General features: G+C 48.2%; 1 protein-coding gene across 1 annotated transcript in view; it reads right to left on the reverse strand.

Annotated features, from left to right (window-relative positions):
- The window catches only part of LOC142292007 (retinol dehydrogenase 7-like), a 91,777-nt gene that overhangs the window by 53,300 nt on the left and 13,480 nt on the right, over positions 1–24,997 (reverse strand). Inside the window, exon 3 of the mRNA XM_075337041.1 lies at positions 8,598–8,856. Within this exon, the coding sequence (XP_075193156.1) occupies positions 8,598–8,856 (259 nt within the window). The remainder of the gene's footprint in view (positions 1–8,597; positions 8,857–24,997) is intronic.

A 24,997-nucleotide genomic window follows, 5' to 3' on the forward strand; every position in this document is an offset into this window, starting at 1 on the left:
AAAATAAATGGGCTTCCCTCTATTTTGATCGCCAGTCAAGGTAATGCCAGGCAGATGGGAGCTGGGATTCTTGGCAGCTGCCCCTGGAAATGGTGCATTGTTTCTTAATGCCATTTCCAAGCATTTCACCTGGATCACTGCAAAATTTTCAGTTTTTCTGATTTTTCTCTTTATAGGTATATTTTTGAGTAAAATGTAAACTGTTGTTTTATCCCATAATATATATATATAATCTAGTATTTTCGGAAAATAAATAACATTTTTTTTGTTTGAAAATTCGGAGACATGTCAGTAGTTTATAGAGTAAAACAACAATTTACATTTTACTCAAAAATATAAAGAGGAAAATCAGGGAAAACGGAATTTTACAGTTAATTTTTGCCAGACTTGTAGCTTGTATGTGTGTGTGTGTGTGTGTGTGTGTATATATATATATATGTATATAATATATATATATTATATTCCTTTCTCGCCTTTTCATTGGGGGACACAGACCGTGAGTTATATGTTGTCTCCAGGGGAGGCTTGACACTAAATTTAAAAAAGAGTTAGCTCCTCCTCCCACAGCATATAACCCCAGCTAGGCGGGAACTAGCTCAGTTCTTTTTAGTGTCAGCAGGGAGGCTGACACGTCTGGCCTGAGCCCCAGGCCAGCTCATGTTTTTTGTTTATTTATTTCTTTTCTTTGTGATTTTATTCTAGTTTTGACTATGGGGCAATACCAGGGTGTGCTCACCCCCGTTCCCCCCGTGTACGGGCAAAGGAAACCTGGCGTGCAATAGCCGTCAGTTTTCCCTCGCGCCCAAGTGGTCGGGTCTGCGTACCCCTCCAGGCTCCCTGGAAGCACCTCACAGAGGTAGCTCCAGAGGGCTAGACAGAGCCGAGAGCCTGCTAGCCTTGAGCCGAAGATGGATCCCCGAGATCTCCGCATCCCAGGAACGACGCGTCTTCAGACTGAGCAAGAGCAGGTAGGGAGACGACGTGTACCCGTCCCCTGCATCCAAACCGCCGCCTGAGGAGGCGCCGGTGGGGCGATGCAGGCCGTGATCCCGGGGAAGCAGCATTAATTTAGCTCCTGGCGTCGGCCTGCATGTTTAGCAATGCCCCCTCCACTGCTCTAGAAGCCGCTCCCTCTAGTGGGCCGTCTCTCCCCTCCATGCTGCCAGAGAATCCTGGACGCCATTACACGTGGGGAGCAGACTTGGGTGAGATCGCCTCCTTGGCTCTGCAACTCTGCAGCACTATATACCGCTCTGTTCAGTGGTATATCGCTGTCTTCCTAGCGGTGTGTGCCTGCTGGCTGGCGGTGTATATCAGCTTTCAGCGGTATATACTAGCTGTGCTTGCAGGTATATACTGACTGGCAGTGTGTGCCACTTTACTATTGGTATATACCAGCTCTGTATAGCAGTCCCTTTCTAATACTGCTACTAGCTCCTCACCCACAGTAGTGTAATACTGCTAAAGGCTCACAGTAAAAGGCGGGCTTTGCACGTTGCGACATCGCAAGCCGATGCTGCGATGTTGCACGCGATAGTCCCCGCCCCCGTTGCAGGTGCGATATCGTGTGATAGCTGGCATAGCGAAAATTATCGCTACGCCAGCTTCACATGCACTCACCCGCCCTGCGACCGTCGCTCTGGCCGGCGACCCGCCTCCTTCCTGAGGGGGCGGGTCGTGCGGCATCATAGCGACGTCACACGGCAGGCGGCCAATAGGAGCGGAGGGGCGGAGATGAGCGGGATGTAAACATCCCGCCCACCTCCTTCCTTCCGCATATCCTACGGAAGCCGCGGTGACGCCGGTAGGAGATGTTCCTCGCTCCTGCGGCTTCACACACAGTGATGTGTGCTGCCGCAGGAACGAGGAACAACATCGGACCGACGCTGCACCGATGATACGATTACGATGATTTTGCGCTCGTTAATCGTATCATCTAGGCTTTACACAGTACGATGTTGCATGCGATGCCGGATGTGCGTCACTTTCAATTTGACCCCACCGACATCGCACCTGCGATGTCGTAGTGTGCAAAGCCCGCCTAATTGTACGTTTGTTTCTGACATGCGTAAAAACCGCAAGGGTGATAAAGCTTCCCAGGCATCCTCTATGGACCTGTACTATGCTTGTACCACCTGTGGAAGCTCGTTTCCCAATGGTCGAAGCTATCCACTCTGCCGAGGCTGCGATGCCCCTACTACAATGTCACAACAGGCGTTGCCGGACCAGGGGGTCGTGCAATCTGTGGGTTCGGCCCCAGCCACCATTCAGGCAGCACCCCCGTCTGATGAGGATATCCCTGCATGGGCTCTTCTGATGTCTAAAAGGTTAGATGACCTGGCCGCTCAGATATCTCAGCCTTCCACAGGCTCCCACAGCCTCCCCCCGGCTCAGCTCCCTCAGAGGAGCCCGCCTTCGTCTGGTGTATCATCCCCAGTACGTAAAAAGGCTGTCTCCAAAAGGCGCCATTGCGACCGCTCCGCCTCTTCTGACTCACACGATGGTCAGTCTGACTCAGGCTCCGTGACCTTTAGTAGTCACGATTCCCGAGACTCTGACTCTGATTCAGATGTCCCTTCTGAGTCTAGGCATATGGAAGACACTCTGATAGCGGCTGTCAATCACTCTGTCGATTTCTGATCAGCCCTCGGACCCGACTTCTCAGTCGGCAATCAAGCGAGCCAAGAAGCCTCCTAAGTCCTTTGCCCAGGATCCGATTTTTCATCAAATCGTATCTAAACGGTGGGATCACCCTGATAGGAGGTTTAATAAAAAATCCTCCTCTTCATTCGCTTATCCCTTTCCCCCGGAAATGGTTAAGCCCTGGTCGGTACCCCCCGTTGTGGATCCGCCAGTATCCAGACTGGCTAAACACACGGTTATGTCTGTTTCAGACAACGCGTCTCTTAAGGACTCGTCTGACCGCGCAGTTGATGCTGCGGTCAAATCTATTTTTCAGGCTTCGGGCTCCTCTCTGCGCCCCCTGTTTACCATGACATGGGTGGCAAAAGCTATGAGCGTGTGGAGTAGGAATCTGCGCAAGTTGCTTTGCCCTTGCAATATTCCTCCGGAGACTCTTGAGATTCTTGATTTGTTCTCTCTCGCCTCTAATTATCATCTTCACGGCTCTCTAGATGCAGCCAGCTGGTCAGCCTTAACAGCAGCCAATGCTGTCTTCACCCACATTGTTCTGTGGCTAAAAATATGGAATGCGGACAGTGCCTCCAAGAAGTCCCTGTCCACACTTGCCTTCCAGGGTCTTCGTCTGTTTGGTGAATCCCTGGACAAGCTCATATCTGAGGTGACGGTAGTAAAAGTACCATTCTACCACAAAAGCGGCCTGTAGCCAGAAATTTCAAAAAATCTTCTTGGCGCAGTCAGTCCTTTCGGCCTGCCCCCCAAAAGCCATCGGTCCAAAGACCGTCCCAACACTCAGATCGAGGATCTGGTCCCTCAAGAGGCTCGTCTTGGCGTTCACACTCCAAGCAGCCTAAATCCAAAGGACCTCGCTCTGTACAGGCCCCCTCAGCATGACGACAGGTATCCCGCAGATCCGACTCCTGTGGGAGGGCGGCTTCTGCTTTTTCAGGATATCTGGCTGGACCACACTCACGATGCCTGGGTTCGAGAAATCGTCACCTCAGGTTGCAAGATCGATTTCCATGCCCTGCCGGCCAACAGGTTTCTGCGTTCTCGTCTCCCAAGGTCCGAAACGCAAAACCGGGCCTTATTTCAGGCCATAGCTTCTTTACAAAAAGCAAACGTTATCATTCCAGTGCCCCTGGAACAGCACGGCAAAGGTTTCTACTCAAACCTTTTTGTCGTTCCCAAAAAAGATGGCTCTGTCCGCCCTATCTTGGACCTCAAACGGCTGAACAAATTCGTACGTATTCGAACTTTCCAAATGGAATCATTGAGAGCTGTACTAGCCGCCATGGAACGTGGAGAATTCCTAGCTTCCATAGACGTTCAAGATGCTTATTTACCCATTCCCATATGTGTCTCTCATCAACGGTTCCTTCGCTTTGCCGTAGGACACCGTCATTTCCAATTCAGGGCCCTCCCCTTTGGGCTGGCCACTGCGCCTCGGGTCTTCACAAAGGTCATGGCGGCCGTCATGTCCATTTTACACCCCAGAGGAATCCTGGTCGTTCCCTATTTGGACGACCTTCTTGTCAGAGGGAGCTCTCCTCACGTTTGCTCAGAAAGCGTGCAGTCATCCCTCATTCCTCATCAGCGCATCACCTTTTTAGGTATGCTGATAGACACGGCTCAGTCCTGGGTTTTCCTTCCAGAGGACAAGAGGTCTTCCCTGATCTGGGCTGCCCAATCCCTCCGCTCTCGCCGTCACACATCCCTTCGGAACGCAATGAGAGTGTTAGGCAAGATGGTGGCGGTCATAGAAGCCATGTCCTTTGCCCAATTCCATCTGCGCCCTCTACAACTGGATCTTCTATCCTCCTGGGATGGCGTCTCGAATGAATGCCAAGATACGCCCCTTCATATCTCGGTTGAGAGACCCGCTAGCGCTCGGCTCCGACGCTCTAGTCTTTCCATGGTCGCAGTTCCGCCTACCCTACATCTTCCCTCCATTTCCTCTCATTCCGAGAGTAATCAAGAAAATCAAAGCGGAGGGAATTCCGGTCATCCTCGTGGCCCCGGACTGGCCCAGGAGAGCCTGGTACCCAGAGCTCCTCCAACTTCTCAGCGACACTCCCTGGCGTCTTCCCGACCGCCGGATCTTCTGTTGCAAGGGCCAATATTCAACCAGAATACAGCACAGCTGCATTTGACAGCGTGGCACTTGAATCCCTGATTCTAGCCAGATCGTGTTTTTCTTCCAGGGTAGTTCATACCATGCTTAATGCTCGGAAGCCTTCCTCCGCCAGCATTTACCACAGGACCTGGAAGACCTATCTTTCCTGGTGTGACCGTCATAATCGGTCACCCCTGACCTTTTCAATCCCTAATGTTCTTGCCTTTCTGCAAGACGGTCTGGACTCTGGTCTTGCTCTCAGTACCCTTAAAGGACAAGTTTCTGCCTTGTCAATTTTTTGTTTCCAGAAGCAGCTGGCTTCTCGCCCTCAGGTCCGTACCTTTCTTCAAGGGGTAGCGCATTTGGTCCCTCCTTATCGCCACCCCTTAGATCCCTGGGATCTGAATCTGGTTCTCGGAGTCCTTCAACTCCCTCCTTTCGAACCTCTGAGAGAAATCTCTCTCCAGCGACTGTCTTGGAAAGTTGCCTTTTTAGTTGCTATCACCTCTATCAGGCGAGTGTCCGAACTGGCAGCTCTTTCCTGTCGTTCACCTTACTTGATATTCCATGATGATAAGGTGGTCCTTCGGCCTTCCCCCGCCTTCCTTCCGAAGGTCGTATCCTCTTTCCACCTGAACGAGGACATTGTGTTGCCGTCATTCTGCCCGGCCCCGGTCCACTCCTTTGAGAAAGCCCTTCACAATCTCGAATTTTGTCAAGGCTCTGCAGATCTACATCTCCAGAACAGCGCCGTTGCGCAAGTCCGATGCCCTTTTCGTCCTCCCAGTAGGACACAAGAAGGGCGACCCGGCGTCTAATTCCACGATTTCTCGATGGATCAGGACCGCCATCTGTGAGGCATACAAAGCACGAGGTGCCGTTCCCCCTCAATCTGTGCGGGCCCACTCTACACGAGCAGTGGGTGCCTCCTGGGCTATCCGCCATCAGGCCTCGGCGGCCCAACTTTGCAAGGCCGCTACCTGGTCCAGTGTGCACACGTTCACAAAATTCTACAAAGTGCATATGCATGCCTCCGCGGATGCTGCTCTTGGAAGACAAGTCCTTCAGGCGGCAGTGGCCCATTTTTAAGTGGCCACTGCTCGGTTCTTACAGTGTTTTCATATGAGTTCACTGCAGTTGCAGTTGTTAGTCAGCTCTTAGTCTGATGTTATACACTGTTATTAGTTCAGTTCCCTCCCAGGGACTGCTTTGGGACGTCCCACGGTCTGTGTCCCCCAATGAAAAGGCGAGAAAGGAAAGGACATTTTTGTGTACTCACCGTAAACTTTCTTTCTTGGATCCTTTCATTGGGGGACACAGCTCCCACCCTTGTGGTTTTGGTTATCCTTTTCCTACTGCTTTACACCAAACTGAGCTAGTTCCCGCCTAGCTGGGGTTATATGCTGTGGGAGGAGGAGCTAACTCTTTTTTAAATTTAGTGTCAAGCCTCCCCTGGAGACAACATATAACCCACAGTCTGTGTCCCCCAATGAAAGGCTCCAAGAAAGACATTTTACGGTGAGTACACAAAAATATCCTTATATATATATATATATATATATATATATATATATATATATATATATATATATATATAATGTATAAAAATAAATAATTAAAAAAAATGACGTAGCACTCCACGGTATTTTTGATTCTCAGAGCAGATAACGCGGACGGCTATGGGCTGCCACCCCCATCTGCCTGGCATTACTTTGACTGGCGCTCAAAATACATGGAAGGCCATTAATATTTTCTTTTTTAATTTAAAAAAATAATTTAATATTAAATGCGTGGGCTCCCACTGTATTTTGATTGCTAGTCAAGGTAACGCCAGCCAGATGAGGGCTGGGATACTTGGCAGCCTGCAGCCGCCCCTGGAAGTGGTGCATTGTTTCTTAGTGCCATTTCCAGACATTTTACCCAGCTCGTCCAGTTGCCCTGGTAGCGGTGGCACGCTGGGTAATAAAGGGGTTAATACAAGCTTTGTATTCTCAGATGGTACTAAACTCGAAATTCATGGTGTCACGCCAAATTAGACATGGCCGCCATGAATTTCTGGTAAACAGTAAAAAATCACAACACAGATAATTTTTTTTATTAGAAATAAAAAAAACAAACATTTAGAGACTCCATCTTTATTATAAAAACAACTCTTAGTCCAACGTAATCCACAGGGACAGGTGTTGTGAACACATTTGGACTGGTCTCCAGTTTTGGGCTCCCTCTTGTGGCCAATGCTGGTAGTGGAGTTGGCTTACTTAATAGAAACCAGACAGGTGATGAGGATTGGAAATCAGGCTTGTCTGACTGGCCTATATAACTGTGTAGTGTTCTCTTGTTCCTGGTCGGTGCTCAATGTTTCCTCCAGTGTTCTAGGACATGCTGGAGCCAGCCTAACCTTCTGTTTCTACCTGGACTCATTACAGATAAGTCTGGTCTTTGTACCTTGCTGGTTGCTTCCTCTTACTTGTACTTTGCTGTTTAAGTAACTAAGGCTGATTTTCTGATTTTGCTTGTGTGGAGTCTGGGTGGAATTGGATCATTCCCTGCTGGGAAAGTCTGTGTACCTTTCTTTATTTTCTGCAGTATATTTTGTTTTGTCATGCTTCGTACTGATTTCAGTCCCTCCTCTATATTAGTGTTTTGCTTGGATCCCAGTAACACCAGAGTACTGATATAGTGGGGACAGAGTCCATGTGGACTCAGTATTTTTCCATATCAGGCGTGTTGGTTATTTTCTAGGGTTTTGCACGGCTGCAGACAGTGCTCTTTTCTATCATTTTTTATTTAGATACTTTGGGCCTCATCTTTGCTGAATCTGTTTTCTTCCTGTGTATTGTGTTTTCCTACATCACCATAATCTTTATATATGGGGGGCTATCTATAATTTTGGGGACTGCTCCGAGGCAGATTAGCTTTTTAGTATTTTTCTCTGTAGGAATAATTAGTTCTCCGGCTGTGTCGAGGCGACCAGGTCATCGTAGGCAAGTCCCACGACTACTTCTAGTTGTGTGTCAGTGTGAGGTCTGCAGTCTGTTAAGATTCCAACCACTCTGGTAACACTCTGGGTTTTCCAGTATTTGTCCTTTTTTCGGTTTCTCCTCAGTCACTGAATCATAACAGACAGCAATGTCAACTCTGCTTTATTACTCTGTAAAGACAAGTGACTCTAGAGAGAGAGAAGCAGAGAGAGCATTGTCAGCTCTGCTACATCGCTCTGTACAGAGCAAGAAACAGGCTGACAGTGTGGGTATGATTACACCTTCCTGATTCGAGGACCTTCGATGACATCATAGTCATGTGACCAGTCCATAGGCCAATGTCTATACAACATTTACACCAGACTGGTCACAATGGCTATGACGTCATGCAAGGCCCTTTAGGCAGTGGTGCTTACTGGGAGATAGGGGGTCTGCAGGATGTGTCGCGGGACCTGTAAGTATGATCATAATGTTTTTCAATAATGTGATTTTTTTTATTTTTTTTACAGCCTCTGGACTTGATCTGTAACATGAGCTTCCCAGAAAAGCTCGTGATCGGGATCGTGTACACAATCACTGTGATCGGTACGATCCCTGATCTTTACAGTTCGGGATTACCCATCACTACAAATAAGCACTTGAAATAGATCACTGTTTGTTATGACTCTATATAATATATGGGTTTCCCTTTTGTATTGAATTACTGAAAAAAATTAACTTTTTGATGATATTTTAATGTATTGAGATGCTATTGTAATTGCACATATTACAGGTTTATTTTTAAAAACATATTTTAAATTTTTCAAGGTAAAACAGAAAGCAGAGAGCCAAACATATTTGGCACAATTAGCAGTACTAACCTTATGGAGTCTGAAAATGACTCTACTCCATACTTGGAGATGCAGTAACCACCAGGACTTACGGTTATCCTTCCTGCTACACTGGCTACATTCACTACTCGTCCCCGAGCTTTCCGTATTAAGGGTAAGAAGTGGATGGTCACATCAATAACCCCCAAGAGGTTCACATTTATGATTTTAAAGAAGTCTTCTTTTGTCATCCATTCTGTAGCACTACTTGGGACACCAATTCCTGCATTGTTTACAATGCCCCAGAGCCCTGTCGAAAAATAAATATCTGATGTTAGAGTTTCATAATAATTTTGGTCCTCTGAAAACAGGAGTGCTACGGAAATATCTCTACTGCCCCAGCAGTGGTCGAACCGCTCGGATCCGGGTGTCGCTACTCATGGCTCGAGGGTCTCCATACTCGGGGGCTCAGGGTCACACTAAAACGTGATTGGAGGTTATTTACAGGGGAATTAGATAGTTTGTGACGCCATCCGTAGTGTGCGGTAATAGGGAGTTCCGCCGCTGCCGTTGGGAGTACCCTGGGTGATGGAGCGGGGGCAGCTAGATGACGCTACCCTCCACGGGTTGGGAAAGGCCCTGGGACTCTGGATGGTGTGATTGATTGCAGGGGGAATGCAAGCTCGCTGGTAGCAGGGGCTAATCAGGTTCTCACTCAGAAGGAAAGCAGACACTGACAACGTGGTAAACCAAGTCTCTGGGTGCTGCTGCCCTCTTGGGGGAGCTCGTCCGGGTTCCGTCCCCAGCAGTACTGCCTGATGGTCCGGAGCCTGCCTCCACGCACAGAATTTAGTAGCATCCAAGTGGCCCGTAAGCTTGAAGCTGTCCAGACCCCGCTTCATTCTATGGGTAGTAGAGGAGCTTGCTCTCAGGAGCTCACGCTTGGGATTTCAGTGGGCTGCTTTGTTTGGAAAGCCCTATCCCCCTCGTTGCGCTAGTGCCCCGATCTCTGAGCTTCGTGGGGACAGTACATAAAGGCCCTATCCTCCGCAGGTTAATTTCCAGGTTGCTTGAAGCCTCTCCCCCACCTAGGGTCCAGTACCCCGACGTTCTTTCGGCCCCAGACCGGCTATTGGACTGCAGCTGGCGACCGTCCTCCTAGACTAAACCAGGAACCCAGTCCCAATCTCCCGCGACCGGGTCTACGACTCCTCCGGGTCCAGACCACCGTCTGCAACCCAATCTACTTCTCCCTGGGAGCCACACGCTCCCTCCTAGCTCCTCACTGCTCGAGGGCTCCTACTCGACTGACTTGTCACCTCCCACCTCCCTGCCTGACCCCTAGGTGGGTGGCCCTATTCCAGCTTAGCAGCTCACTGGTGTGCCTGACATGGTGTGGTGTGACGTGTGATTAGGATTTTTAGATGCTGATGGAGGCAGTGCTGTAAGTTGGGAACCCAGAACCATGGGGGTGTTGAGTCCTGAACTAAGAGTAAAGAGCGTGCAGTCCCCTGTGACAGCCTGACTAGTCCACTGGTGTCACATATCCACAAGGGTAACTGTACAGTGACATGATGTCTTTTAAACTCAGGTAAACAGGAAACCGGACCAGTTTTTGAAGCAGAAGATGCTTAATGTTATGCACACACGCTGAGTAATTGTTGTAGAATTTTCTGCACCAAATCTGTATCCCTTGATAGAAAAAAACGTGCATTTTTACAGTGTGTTTTTTCAATGCGTTTTCTGTGCTTTCTATGGTGGAAAAAGCTGCATAAAACGATTAAATAATTGACATGCTGTAGTTTATTTTTTGCTGCAAATCAAGAGAAAAAAGCAACGTGTGCATAAGACTTCAGGATTCTCATTGACTTTGCTGGCATAAGGATATGCATGCAATTTTGTGACAAAACTGCACCAAAAATGCATAAAAAAAGCGATAAAATGCGATAAAAACACACTGTGTGCACAAGGAATTAGGAAACTTTTTTTTTTTTAAGGCTTTGCCATGGTTATTGAAAAAGACTTTTTAAGGCTATGTTCACATGTCCTGTAATCATCTGTTAGAATGGATTCGGCAGAGATTCACTGGGAAAAAAAGTTCTGCAAACACAACTTTTTTTGTTTGTTGTTAAATAAGTGATGTCTGCCGAATCCGTTTTTTAACATTAGAGTCTATGTAGGACGGATCCGTTATCAAACTTTTACTTAGACATCTGCTTTCATGGATTTGTTTTTTCTTACAGGTTCTATTACAAATGGAAGTGTAGTGCCCTGGACAAGTCAGGGGCACAGGGAACAACACACACACACACCCCCACCCCCAGCAGTTCACAGCAGACATCCCCAGTGAGACCTGATTTCTTCCCTCGGGTTCAGACAGACACACCAGGTGGGCGGAGTCAAGCAGATAGGCACGCCCACCGAGGAGTCTAGCTGGCCTGAGGCAAAAACCAGCTCAGACAAGTCCAGGCAGAGGAAGAGAGAGGAGGTCTGCAGAGAGGCAGACGCAGACTGGGGCCTAGGTTGGAGCCTAGGTCCCTCGTGTAGCCAGTGAGTCAGATGGTAGTGGCCGTCTGCAGGAGCCGGGAAGACAGTCTTGGTGGAACCGTAGGTAGCCGGGACAGGGTAGTGCCCCGTCCGGTACCGAACCGGGGAGCCAGCTGGAAACCGGAGCGCAGGAGGAGCGTACACGAAGGCACAGGAAAGGACTTACACTACCAACCTGAGGTCAGGGGAAAAACACCGCATCCATCTGTGGGACCCGTCCATCCAGCCGTTTGTTTCATCAGAGACTCTGTGTGCGTTACTGGCTGAGTGAGTACCACCGTGCCGTGCGGCACCGCGCTGCCCCCGCGATCCTGCACCTCACCAGGCCCCGTAACCCGCCTGCATCCCTACCCCTCACCAGGCCCCGGGACAACCAACCCCCCTACCCACGGAGGGGAGAAAACAACATCCAAGCTGCTCCCTGTCACCGCTCCCGGGATCCCCGTCCAGAGCAGCGGTGGTGTCACAACCTCACCACAACCGTGGGTGGCGTCACGGACAATATCCCTAAACCCAAACCCCCCCTTTCACTCACGGGCGAGGAGCGCCGCTCGAATCCCCGGGATCCGGCCCACCGCTCGAGCCACCACCGAGCAGCAGCAGCAGCAGCCGGACCCGAGCAGTGGGTGAGCGCAGCGTCCCCTCCTCCGCCCGCGACAACTTGGCGTCACGAACAGGATCTTACCGCTCTGCCGTCTGGTAGAGGTGTGCCTTGTGACCGCCGGAGGTGTCCGGCCGAAAAACTTGAGAAGCCGCCATTTTGGGCGCGAAAAATCCCCGCTTGAGCGTCTTCCCGAGTAGTGGAGGCGCGAAAACCGAAACCCCGCCCCTGTAGAGGAGGAGCCGGAAAAAGACTAAGGGGGACGGATGGCGTCTAGCCGCATGTGAACCGCGGCTGTGGAAGCAGGGACGCCAGTACTCTGCAAGTATTTGGTTCCTTTAGCACCGCTGCATGAGATGTCCCGTCCGTCCGGCACCGCTGAAACCTCAGTGCCCGTGCCCGCGGCCAACGCCCCGACCGACCCGTTACCCCGGTCACCGGTAGCGGAGCTCGCAGCGTCTGCGAGGTAGGGCCCAGACCTGGGGTCCCCAGGCCTTATCTTTGTCACCGCCCTGCCACCGGTCCCGGCTTCCATTCCAACCGCACCGCCGATGACGACTGCCCCGGCAGTCCGCCCGGCCGCGACGGAGATGACGACGGCTCCGGCAGTCCGCCCGGCCGCAACAGCAGTGATGTACCCGTCCTGTTAACAAATCTGGGCCCGTTCTTGGACTGGGGTCAAGGGATGCTGCCCATTTTCTTAGGGGCAGCATCAGGGCCAGGTTGTTTGGGTGGGTGACTGAAGGACCCGTTCCGTTGTTATTATTAAAAAAATGTTTTATTGTTGTTGCAACGGTTGAGGTGATATGCCTCCCGTAAGGGAAGTTGTATAAAAAAAAATGCATGTGTTAAAATGTTTAAAAAAAAAAAAAAAAAATGTTTTATTCTTTTTCAGTTCGTGAAAAATAAAACCGGTGATGGACGGGCAGCCCGCGGACGGTCTGCATTTTACTAAGGGGGAATGTGGCGCCCTAGACAAGCCAGGGACCACAGGTAACAACACACACACACACACCCACCCCCAGCAGTTCACAGCAGACTTCCCCAGTGAGACCTGATTTCTTCTCTCGGGTTCAGACAGACACACAAGGTGGGCGGAGTCAAGCAGATAGGCACGCCCACTGAGGAGTCTAGCTGGCCTGAGGCAAAAACCAGCTCAGACAAGTCCAGGCAGAGGAAGAGAGAGGAGGTCTGCAGAGAGGCAGACGCAGACTGGGGCCTAGGTTGGAGCCTAGGTCCCTCGTGTAGCCAGTGAGTCAGACGGTAGTGGCCGTCTGCAGGAGCCAGGAAGACAGTCTTGGTGGAACCATAGGTAGCCGGGACAGGGTAGTGCCCCGTCCGGTACCGAACCGGGGAGCCAGCTGGAAACCGGAGCGCAGGAGGAGCGTACACGAAGGTGCAGGAAAGGACTTACACTACCAACCTGAGGTCAGGGGAAAAACACCGCAGCCATCTGTGGGACCCGTCCATCCAGCCGTTTGTTTCATCAGAGACTCTGTGTGCGTTACTGGCTGAGTGAGTACCACCGTGCCGTGCGGCACCGCGCTGCCCCCGCGACCCTGCACCTCACCAGGCCCCGTAACCCGCCTGCATCCCTACCCCTCACTGGGCCCCGGGACAACCAACCCCCCTACCCACGGAGGGGAGAAAACAACATCCAAGCTCCTCCCTGTCACCGCTCCCGGGATCCCCATCCAGAGCAGCGGTGGTGTCACAACCTCACCACAACCGTGGGTGGCGTCACGGACAATATCTTTAAACCCAAACCACCCCCTTTCACTCACGGGCGAGGAGCGCCACTCGAGTCCCCGGGATCCGGCCCACCGCTCGAGCCACCACCGAGCAGCAGCAGCCAGACCCGAGCAGTGGGTGAGCACAGCGTCCCCTCCTCCGCCCGCGACAGAATCTTAATAGAAATCCGTTAATGGATCCGTTTTCCATAGACTTCAATGTTAGAAAAATACATCTGTCAGAAATAATTTTCCGAACGGATCTCTGCAGGATGATTACAGGACATGTGAACTTAGCCTTAGGCCTGCGACACACATCCGTGCCGCCGGTACGTGTTTGCACGTACCGGCGTCACGGAGACACCTTCAGCAATGCTACCCTATTGTAGCAGGCACACACACGTAAAACCACACGGAACGTGTGTCCGTGTGCGTTTGTACATGTGTGCGTTTTTCTACACGCTGACATGTCAGTGTTTTCTCCGGCAGCACGGGTGCCACACGGCCCACACCCGTACCACACGGGTGTAGTGTGGATGCGGTCCTGTGTGACACGCGCCGGAGAAAACACACGTGTCAGAGAAAAAAAAAAAACCTTAACTCACCTTCTCCAGCCCTCCTGTCTCTGTCGCGGCTGTCACTTTCTGCTGACCACCGCTCATTATTCTCATTTAATATTCACTTCACTGCCTGGCAGCAGCAGCAGCGGGGAGACGGGAGGGCTGCAGACCGAAGATCAGCACCATGGACAGCAGGAAGGACCACGTGAATATGTAAATAACCTGTTCTCCGTATGTTATCACGGATAGCATGCGGAGAACACACGTGGCCCGCACGTACCAGAGACACGTACTTACCTGCACGCAACACGCAGGGGAAATACGTGTCTCTCAGCACGTACGTGATTTTCACGTGAGTGTGTCGGAGGCCTTACTGTTGTTTTCCATTTAATTTTATCACTCCATTGAATGAATAAACAGCTATAATATTTTTACTTTTTTAATCAAAAGTGATGGTAAAATGCTCCAAAAGACTCCTACGTATCTTCTGGCTGTGTTTTCAGCTTTCCCTTTGCGTTTTATTAGAAAGTACAGTATGCATTCCAAGGAGAAAATGCCAGAAGAATGGTCAGGCTACTTAATGATTGGCTTTTTTGGCACCTGAAATGGTTAAAAGACTTTCAAAATCCTGAACGTATAAACCGCAAATACCTTTTTTTTACATATAAAACCAAATATTAATTCTTTTGAGCATTTTCTGTCAGTTTCCGAGACAAACACTGCCTGAGGCCCCCTTCACTTGTACGTGTCTCCGGTTCGTGCTAGGTCTGTTCCCGCATGTACCGGAGACGCGGGCACACGTATACCCATTAAAATCAATGGGTTTATGTGCACGCACGTGTTCAGCCATTGGACCGTGCCTCCGTGTGGAGCAGACGAGAGCCCGTGTGCACCGTACGGAGGCATGTAGGTTTTTCTCCGGCAGCACGGGTGTCACGCGGCCCGCACACGTACCACACAGATGTAGTGTGGATGCGGTCCCACGTGACACGCGCCGGAGAAACACACGTGTCATTGTAAAAATAAAAAAAGCACATACTCACCTCCACCAGCCCTGCAGTCTCTGCCACGGCTGTCACCTGCATCCAACCCCCAGTGAATTTGAACAACGCATCTTCTTCACTGGGGGCCGGAAGCAGCGTCAGCGGGGCCTGGCCTGTGCCGGACACTGTCATTCAGCACCACAGACAGCTCCAGAAGATAAAGGTAACGCGGGACTTTCCGTTCTCTGTGTGTTATTACATATAACACACGGAGAACACGCATGTGCCACAAACACGGCACACGGGGAGCAAATAACCCCTTTAATACATCCGTGAAAAAATGGTTCATTTTTTTTCACGTGCGTGTGAAGGGGGCCTGAAAAAGACGTGCACATACCCACAGTGTTGATTTCCCTGTCATCACTGCTGCAGGGGATCCGTACTCTGAGACCTTATTATCAGCTGTAGCTGCAGGAAAAATGAACATTTACAATGCAGCTTTACTTTTATCACATGGTGCTATGTTAAAAGGAGTTTTCCCACGAACAAAATGAATTTTAAAGTTGATTTTAATTATAGATCTTGGAATAATAAGTTCTGCAATTTGATGTATTAAAAAAAAATGTTCCTGTGCTGAGAATCTTATATATGTGTCCCTATTGTGTACTGTGTAATGGCCGTGTCTGACCGTACAGGGACATGGTCTACACACCAGTGTTAAAATGCCAGGTGTTTGTCATGTAAAAGAATCATACCAGGAAGAATCATTTCAGACCATTTTCCACCTATAAAGGGAACCTGTCACCAGTTTTTTGCCCTATAAGCTGCGGCCACCATCACCGGGCTCTTATATACAGCATTCTAACATGCTGTATATAAGAGCCCAGGCCGCTGTGTAAAACAAAAAACACTTTATAATACTTACCTAAACCGGTCGCTTCGGTGGATGTGGCTCAAATGGTCTTCGTCCTCCGGTGACGGCACCTCGTCTTTTGACCATCTTGTCCCTGCCTCTGTCGTCCTTCTGAACCCTGTGTGCATGACGCGTCTATGTCATACACACTCGCCGGTCCCTGGCGCACCACAATACTTTGATCTGCCCTGCTCAGGGCAAATCAAAGTGCACCTGTTCAGGACCTGAATGCCGGCAAGTGTGTATGATGTCGGACGCGTCATGCACCGCGGCTTCAGAAGGACAACAGAGGCGGCAACAAAGATGGCCGAAAGAGGCGGCGCTGGCACTGGGGGACGAAGACACCCATTTGACCCACATCCACCGCAGTGATCGGTGTAGGTGAGTATTATGAAGTGTTTTTTATGTTCTACACAGCTGCCTGGGCTCTTATATACAGTATGTTAGAATGCTATATGTAAGAGCCCACTGGTGGTGGCCGCAGCTTATAGTTAACAAATATGGTGACAGGTTCCCTTTAACACCACTCAAAATCTGTACCATTCAGTTGAAAAATGAACTGAACTATTTTTGGGTGGAGAGATAAAAATAAAAAACGACATAATAATGTGATTCCATTAATATGCACACCCTTCAACTAAAACTTTGTTAAAGTACCATTTGAATTTATAAAAGCAAACAATCTTTTTAGGAGTTTATCAATATGACAGATCTAGAATTTAAAACAAAAACCAGGATAATTGTGGTATACTCCGCTCTGCTGTACAAAGAATCACTCCAAATAATAAAAGCAATGGTGATGGTTTATTCTACGCGTTTCGAAGAGACATCCCCTCTTCTTCCTCAGGAAAATCCACCGGTAAACATATGTTATGTTTATCGGTGGATTTTCCTGAGGAAGAAGAGGGGATATCTCTTCGAAACGTGTAGAATAAACCATCACCATTGCTTTTATTATTTGGAGTGATTCTTTGTACAGCAGAGCGGAGTATACCACAATTATCCTGGGTTTTGTATTGCTTCTGCCTTTGGCACGTGGGATCGGCTGCAGCTGTTATATGTCTCTATACTGGTTGTGAGTGTCTCTATACTGGTTGTGAGTCTCACAACCTTTCCAGGTGAGTGGTTTTCCTATTAAAAAGTCACCATATTTTACACTGGTAAGACCCTATTGCGCTCCTTATATCCACAGCTTTTTACGGTCTATTTCTATCTAGAATTTGGCACATCTAGAACCAGTGCTCCATAGTGTAACACCGCAGCTAACACATTGAAAATGATTGGGTTAAAGCCGCTTACCAAACGTGGTTGCGCAAATGAAGGCATGAATATGTGGAACATGTGAGCAAACCCAAGGGCTGCAGATGTGCCTGCCGAATGGACAAATCCAATTTGTAAAAGGACTGGAGTGCCCAAGATAAGCTGGACAAAAGTGGCATTGCCCAGAAGGTTGCCAAATAAAAAAAATATTTTATTATCATAAAAACATACTACGTGTTTTGAAGTTGGTTCAACTCCTTCCTCAGACCTATCCAACAATGGAAATAAGACAATAATCGTACAGGGTGCAATCTACAAACGTCACTAATACTCAAGGGTTATCCAGGAATATAATATTTTACCATGATCCTAAAAACTAACAGGCAGGTAGTTGCTAACTACTTGCCTGTTCCACCCAGCGCCTGTACAGAGCGTTCACAGACCGCTCATGTCGGCAATTCAGTTGCTTTTTATCTACCGTGCAGCTCTTTCGGGTTGTTCTGTCAACAGGGCATGAATGCCGACCTTATGCTCGTAGACAGTCTGCTCTCCACAGTTAGGCAGCCTGAAGTCGGCTCTCAATCAGCATGATATCGCCAGTCAAAATAGAGTGGAAAAGAAGCCGCTACTCTCTACACGTGTTGTCAGAAGAAGCCAGAGAATCATCACCAGAATAGGAATATGACCATTCTGTGCCAGCAGAAATCAGCACCGGGCAGAAGAGGCAGGTACTTAGTAACAACCAGCCTTTTCGTTGTTAGGGCCAAAGTAAAATTTAATATCGTCCTGGATGATCCATTTAATCACATGATGAAAGGACTAGATTGGAAAAAGGAAAAAATGCATATACATATAAAAGAAAAATATATAAAAATATATAGAGAGGAAGTTGCCTTAATACAATTATGTAATAAAATGAAATTTCCTTAAAAAATTATAAAAAAAAATCACAATAATCAATCATTCGAACATTAAAGAGTTAACAGCAGAATGTTTCAAAGCACGTATTAAAGAGGTTGGCCAGTACTTTTACATTTATGGCTTATCCTTAGTATAGGTCATCAATGTCTAATCAGTCAGGGTCTGACACGCCGCACCCCCGCCGATCAGCTGTTATTGGTACTGGCAGATGCATCAGACAGCCGGAAATGCTTAATTTTGTACCTGGACAGTCTTCTGATAGTAGCTGCAGCTGGGTACTCTACATGTCGCGGGCGGCGGGGCGCTGCGCTCGCTAACGCTCGGGTCCGGCGCTGCTGCTCAGTGGCTCGAGCGGTGGGCTGGATACGGGGACTCGAGCGGCGCTCCTCGCCCGTGAGTGAAAAGGGGGTGGTTTGCTTGGGGATTTAGTCCGTGACGCCACCCACGGGTTGTGGTGAAGATGGGCACCACCGCTGCTGGTGACAGGGATCCCGAGAGCGATGGTAGGGAGCAGCTGGGATGTTGTTTTCCCTCTCCGTGGGTAGGGGTTGGTGGTCCCGGGGCCCGGTGGTGAGACGGGGAGGCAGGGTTGGTGAGGTGCAGGGTTGCAGGGACAGCGCGGCGCGGTGCCGGATGGCACGGGTGTACTCACTCAGCAATTGATGCACAAAGTCTCCGGTAAACCAAACGGCTGGATGGACGGGTCCCGCAGCCGGCTGCAGTGTCTCTCCCCGGACAGGTGATGGTGGCTGTCTCTCACTGCACCTTTGTGTACTGTGTTGACTCCAATGGCTTACTGTAATGGTGTATAGATACCGGAGGAGCCCGTTTTGCCCGCAGGCGCTGGCCCTTGGATTTCTAGCCGGTAGCGGTGGCTGTATATCCTCACGGTGTGAGCGGTTGCCTTCAATCGGGACTTGGTTGTTAGGGAACCCCGGGGGTTCCTGTCACATTCGGATTTGACTATTGATGGCGGCTCCAAGACTGGTCGGGGTCTGATGGCCCTGCCTGTGTGCTTAGCTTCACTCCGTTCCCCGGTCCGGTACTGGTGGGCCACCGCCAAGCCCCGGTCCTTATGGCTCTGCGGAGTTCCACCAACTCCTGCAGACGGCCACCACCATCTGCCAACCTTACTCTCAGTGCCTGGGCTCCGACCCAGACACCTCAACTGTTTACTCCTCTCACTTTCGCCTCCAAGACTCAACTCACACTTTTCCCGCCTTCAGGCCTGTGAACTCCTCGGTGGGCGGGGCCAACCGCTTGGCTCCGCCCCACCTGGCGTGGACATCAGACCCTGGAGGGAGGCAACAAGGGTTTTGTGTCTGACTAATGTAACTGTCCGGGGGTGGGGGGGTGTGTGTGCTTTGTCTGTGGCTACCTGGCTAGTCCAGGGCGCCACATCCATCCACCTCTTATTGATTTGAATGGGAGTCGGATGTACAGTACCCGGCTGCGGCTACTATCAGAAGATGGGGCAACTCTGGAATTGAGCATTTCCAGCTGCTGGCAGTGTCATGGAGGACAGCTGATCGGTGGGGGTACCAGGTGTCGTACTCCAGCTAATCAGACATTGATGACCTATCCCAAGCAGTGAGTGATTCTAGCGCTGGTCCACAGCTTTTAACACTCCCCTTAAATGAATGGTCATCAGGGGACGGTGTGAGTGTTAGGGTGGCGTTACACAATATGGTATATCGTGCGATATGTCGTCGGGGTCACGGAACTTGTGACGCACATCCGGCATCGTTAGAGATGTCGTACCGTGTGACACCTCCGAGCGACTGTGAACGAGCAAAAATACTCACCTTATCATTGCTCGTTGACACGTCGTTCATTTCCATAATGTCGTTCCTCCTTCTGCACGCTGGTTGTTCGTTATTCCCGTGGCAGCACACATCGCTACGTGTGACACCCCGGGAACGACGAACAACAACTTACCTGCGTCCCGCCGGCAATGAGAAAGAAAGGAGGTGGGCGGGATGTTACGTTCCGCTCATCTCAGCCCCTCCGCTTTTATTGGCCGGCTGCTGTGTGACGTCGCTGTGACGCCGAAAATAGCTCCACCTTCAGTAAGAGGATGTTCGCCGCCCACAGCGACATCGTTAGGGAGGTAAATACGTGTGACGGGGTAAACGACTTTGTGTGACACGGGCAATGAATTGCCCGTGATACACAAATGATGGGGGCGGGTGCGATCGCTCATACGATCGCACGATATATCGTCTCATGTAACTCCGCCCTTACTCACACAGCTTCTATCTCTGGTCCCTGATGACGATTTGTTTGAAGGTAGGGCTAAAAGCTGTGGTGTCACTCACTGCTTTTCTCCCCCTCCCCCCGACAACCTGTTTTTCACAGAAGCTATGGTGGTGATAGAAGCAGAGTGCCAGCGTATCACTCACCTCTCACACAACTTCTAACAGCACTGTGGAACCAGTTCATGTTCAGACGGTGGTGATGCAAGAAATTGTAAGTAATTGTGGTAAGTAACTGCAGTGCTGCCCACTCATAACGTCCTGTTCGAGGAGGTGTGATAGACACTGATGGAAGTTAGTGCAGCTCCAGTGTCCTATGACGTCACATATGAGCCTCCTCTCAAATGAAATGTAAAGAAAAGAAGTGAAGCCAAAATATACATAGCACATTTAGGCTATGTGCCCACGAGACTATGTACCCTATGTGCTGCGGAAAACCTATGGATTTATCTGGATTTTCTAGATAAAGCCGCAGGTTTTAGCAAATACAGACACTCCCCATGTTATCCTATGGGACATGGGGAGTGCTGTGTCCATGCTGCGGTATGTGCGGCTGCGGAATATGCTGCTGATATCCCGCAGCCACGCGTAACTGCATGTCAATTATTCCTGCGGAAATCCCACCTCTCTACTATGGAGATAGAGGCCGGGACTTCCGCAAGTAAGTCGCATGAATGTCCACAGGTTTTCTGCAGATATTTCGCTGGAATCTCGCAGCTATGTATAGGTGCTGATTCCAGGGATCAGCTGCGGGAAACCTGCGGACGTACCTGCGGATATATCCGTGAGTACATAGTCCCATGGGCACATAGCCTCAGGGATTAGCTATATAGGGAGAAATGTAGGGCACTGTATAATACAGCAAAGTATAAAAGTGATTAAAAGATATTCAGAAAGAACATTTTAGGAAGCCATTAGTCCCTTAATGTGTATGTGCTAATGATTGATTATTATATATTTTTTTTTAATTATCTTTTAATGACATTTTGTTTTATTAAATAACTGTATTGTAGCATCTCCCTCTCTACATATTTGTATTTGTAAATATTTTATTTAATATGCGTATGATTTATCTTTTTTATTATTATTTGCTTCTATTATATAATTTGTATTAGTGAATTGTTTGCATATTGCAACCTATAAAACTTGTGTCTTTTTTCATTGTTTGATATGCTGGAGAAAGGAGTTGAACCAACTTCGATACTTTTTGCATGTTCTTACAATAGACAAAATATTGTTTCACTTTTCATACCTTTTGGGCAACACCACTTTTATCCTTTCTACCTCATGCACTTCTTTTATTGACATGGAAGTGTGCTTATGGGTGTTGTGCTGAAAGGTAAAATTCCTCTTTATCTTCTTTTTTTGTTACAAAGGTCTGAAGAATTTGTTGCAAAATTGACTAACACTATTAACTATTCATAATTCCAAACACCTTGGTTAAAGCCCCAATTCCAGCTGTTGAAAATCAGCCACAAAGCAAAACGCTGCTTCCATCAGGCTTCTCTGTGGGTATGGTGTTTATTTTGGTGATGCACAGTGTTGCCTTGTGCCAAACATAACTTTTGGCATTATTCCTAAAAGTTAAACTTTGGACTCATCCAACCATACCATATTTCCTCACATGGTTTTTGCAGACTTGGCGTATGTTATAACCAAACATAGCCATCCTTGGGTATTTTTTTTGTATGAGAAAACTTCCATTTGCCACCCTACCCCACAGGCCAGACATATGGAGGATGAGGAGATAGTTTTCTTGTGCAATACACAACCAATATTTGTCAGAAATTCCTGCAACCCCTTTATTACTTGTTTAGGCATCTTGGCAGCATCCCTGGCCAATTTGTTTCTTGTCATTTGATTGATTTGCGGTCACACATGAAGGACTCACCTGTGATCGCAAATCCCCTGAGTGACTGCAGTGAGCCACGCGATCAGCTATGCTTTCACTCAGGTTACTGACAGCCACAGCTGCAGTCCTCCACCTGAGAGCGGTAGCCATGAGTAACCTCAGTGACAGCACAGCTGATCGCGTGACTCACTTCAGTTGCTGCATGGAGCTGACTGGAGTGGCGGTGTTCTACTGCAGCTCCTGTCAGCTTCCGATGTAGCAGAGATGAAAGCGTCGTGGGACCTTGTGTGGATTACGTCAGACCTGGAGTTGTTTTTGAGGGATTAATAAAGTGGTGAAAGAGGGTGTTTTTTTGTCTTTCATTCCAAATAAAGGATTTTTTGGATGTGTGCGTTTATTTTCTTTAACTTACAGGTTAATCATGGAAGGTATCTCGGGGAGACGCCTGCCATAATTAACCTAGGACTTAGTGGCAGCTATGGGCTGCTGCCATTAACTCCTTATTACCCCGTTTGCCACCGCACAAGGGCAATTCAGGATGAGCCGGGTAAAGTCCCAGAACTGTCGCATCTAATGGATGCGGCAATTCCGGCCGACTGCTGGTTGATATTGTTAGGCTGGGGGGCTCCCCATAATGTGGAGCTCCCCATCCTGAGAATACCAGCCTTCAGCCGTGTGGCTTTACCCTGGCTGGTATCCAATTTGGGGGGACCGCACACCGTTTTTTTTTCAATTATTTATTTATATTTTTTTTATATACTCGATATAGACACGCCCACCGGCGTCTGTGATTGGTTGCAGTGAGACAGCTGTCATTCAGCGTGTGGGCATGTCTGACTGCAACCAATCATAGGCGCCGGTGGGCAGGGGAAGCAGGGAATACGTGATGGATTAATGAACGGCCGGCATTTTCAAAAGAGAAGAAGCCACCACAGTGTGAACGCCGTGCAGCGCCGCTCCGGTGATCATGGATCGGTGAGCATGAAAGAGGGGGTGGGAGGGAGAGACCGACATGGACAGAGAGATAGAGACATAGAGAAAGACCGACTGACAGAGAGTGAAAGACCGAAAGACCTGCCTTTGTTATGTTAAAAAAACATGCGGATCGCAACAATAATGCAATGCAAACGCACTGCTTAACATTTTGACAGTGTTTTTCCACAACTCATTGATTTCAATGGCTGTAGAACGCTGCCAAAATGGAAAAACAACTGACAGTTTACTTCTTCAAACGCAGAGATTTTGACAAATTTTTGACAATCAAAACGCTGCGTTTCAAAAAGCATCGTGCGCACAGATATTTGCATGATTCTCATAGACTTTGCTGGGGAAGCACAATGCATGCATTTTGTCAATGACAAAGTGCAGTTGTAAACGCAGCCAAAATGCAGGAAAAAACGCAACGTGCGCACATGGCCTTAAAGTTTATAAGGTGTTAATCAGAATCACATTAAATGATGGCAGCTCTGTGCTAACTACTATGTAATATGAGTTATATGTGATTGGCTAATTCTGAACACAACCACATCCTCAACTATAAGAGGGTTTTCACACTTCTGCAACAACATTATTAATATTATTATTTTTATTCCCCCTCCCCCTCAAAATTGTTCAGTTTGTTCCGCAGTTGAATTGTACTGGTTATGGGTGCCATTAAGGAGGAATATGTTCTGAAATTATTATTCTTATGATTGTTTTACATGAAAAAATATGGAATAGGGGTAGATAGACTTTTTATATCCACTGTATATCAGATTTTTGAGGTAACTGTTGAGATCATGCTGGTCCAAGCATCATGTACCGCAAATATTGGACTTGTGAAACTGTCCTAACTAATGTGTGTAGCTGAGGGCAAAATTTTAGTGCACAGCAATATTTATTTAGTAATGTTATATTATAGGAACCTTGTATGAGTCAGTGAATATATGACGTTATGTGAGCTTATGTCATCTGAAGACTACATTCAGTTACTGGACACAATGATTTAGTTTGCATATTATATAATTTGTTACTTAGCAGAAGGAATCTTTCAATTTGGATATTACATATATTTTAAATAATTATCTTTTTCACCATACTTTTTGTTGGTTTTAATGCATTTCAACTGGTTTCATGTCATCTCCCCATTAATTTTTGGTGCTGCTTTTTATTTTCTATTTTACGTTTTTTTTCCCCCCAATTTTAAAGCATTCTTACAAAAAATGTATAGAGAGAAATGCCAGGAAAAAAAAACATACTTCATTGTGATATAAATTATGCAGACCCCTGAAAACTGTAAAAGTGCCACAAACCAAAATGATTGTTGTGTAAATAATATTTTACTATAGACTTTACACTTCAAAGCCCGTAATAATTCTTTCACAGACTGGAGTAACCCTAGCTACCAACACCAGACGCTCACAACTTGGACCTGTCTGCCTAAAAGGCTGTTGATCTGTTCCTCGTACCTCCTGAGGCACCAGGAACCAGAGGAAAGGTTGGTATTAACCAAGATAAGAAAAGCATGCAGAGATAGGCAGGAACTCAAGGTGAAGAAACATAAATCGCATGCACAAGTGGAAATGGTGAAATAGCTAATGGAAGACAGTATTGCCTCCTACAACCTAACAGCTAACAGGCAAACAAGAGAAAGGAGTAGGTTGATTAAAAAAGGAAGCACATGGCAAATACTACACTTGTCTCTGTATCACAGGCACATATCCCTAGCAGCAGGGCTGGAACTCCTTTGCAGAATCCATATAGGAATCATATAGCTAGCACAGAAGGCTAGTATTATTAGATTATACACTGATGACCAAAAGGGTAACAATGTTTTGAAGTTTTGACTTT

The sequence above is a fragment of the Anomaloglossus baeobatrachus genome, chromosome 2, assembly GCF_048569485.1.
Source record: "Anomaloglossus baeobatrachus isolate aAnoBae1 chromosome 2, aAnoBae1.hap1, whole genome shotgun sequence".
Taxonomy (NCBI): Eukaryota; Metazoa; Chordata; class Amphibia; order Anura; family Aromobatidae; genus Anomaloglossus; species Anomaloglossus baeobatrachus.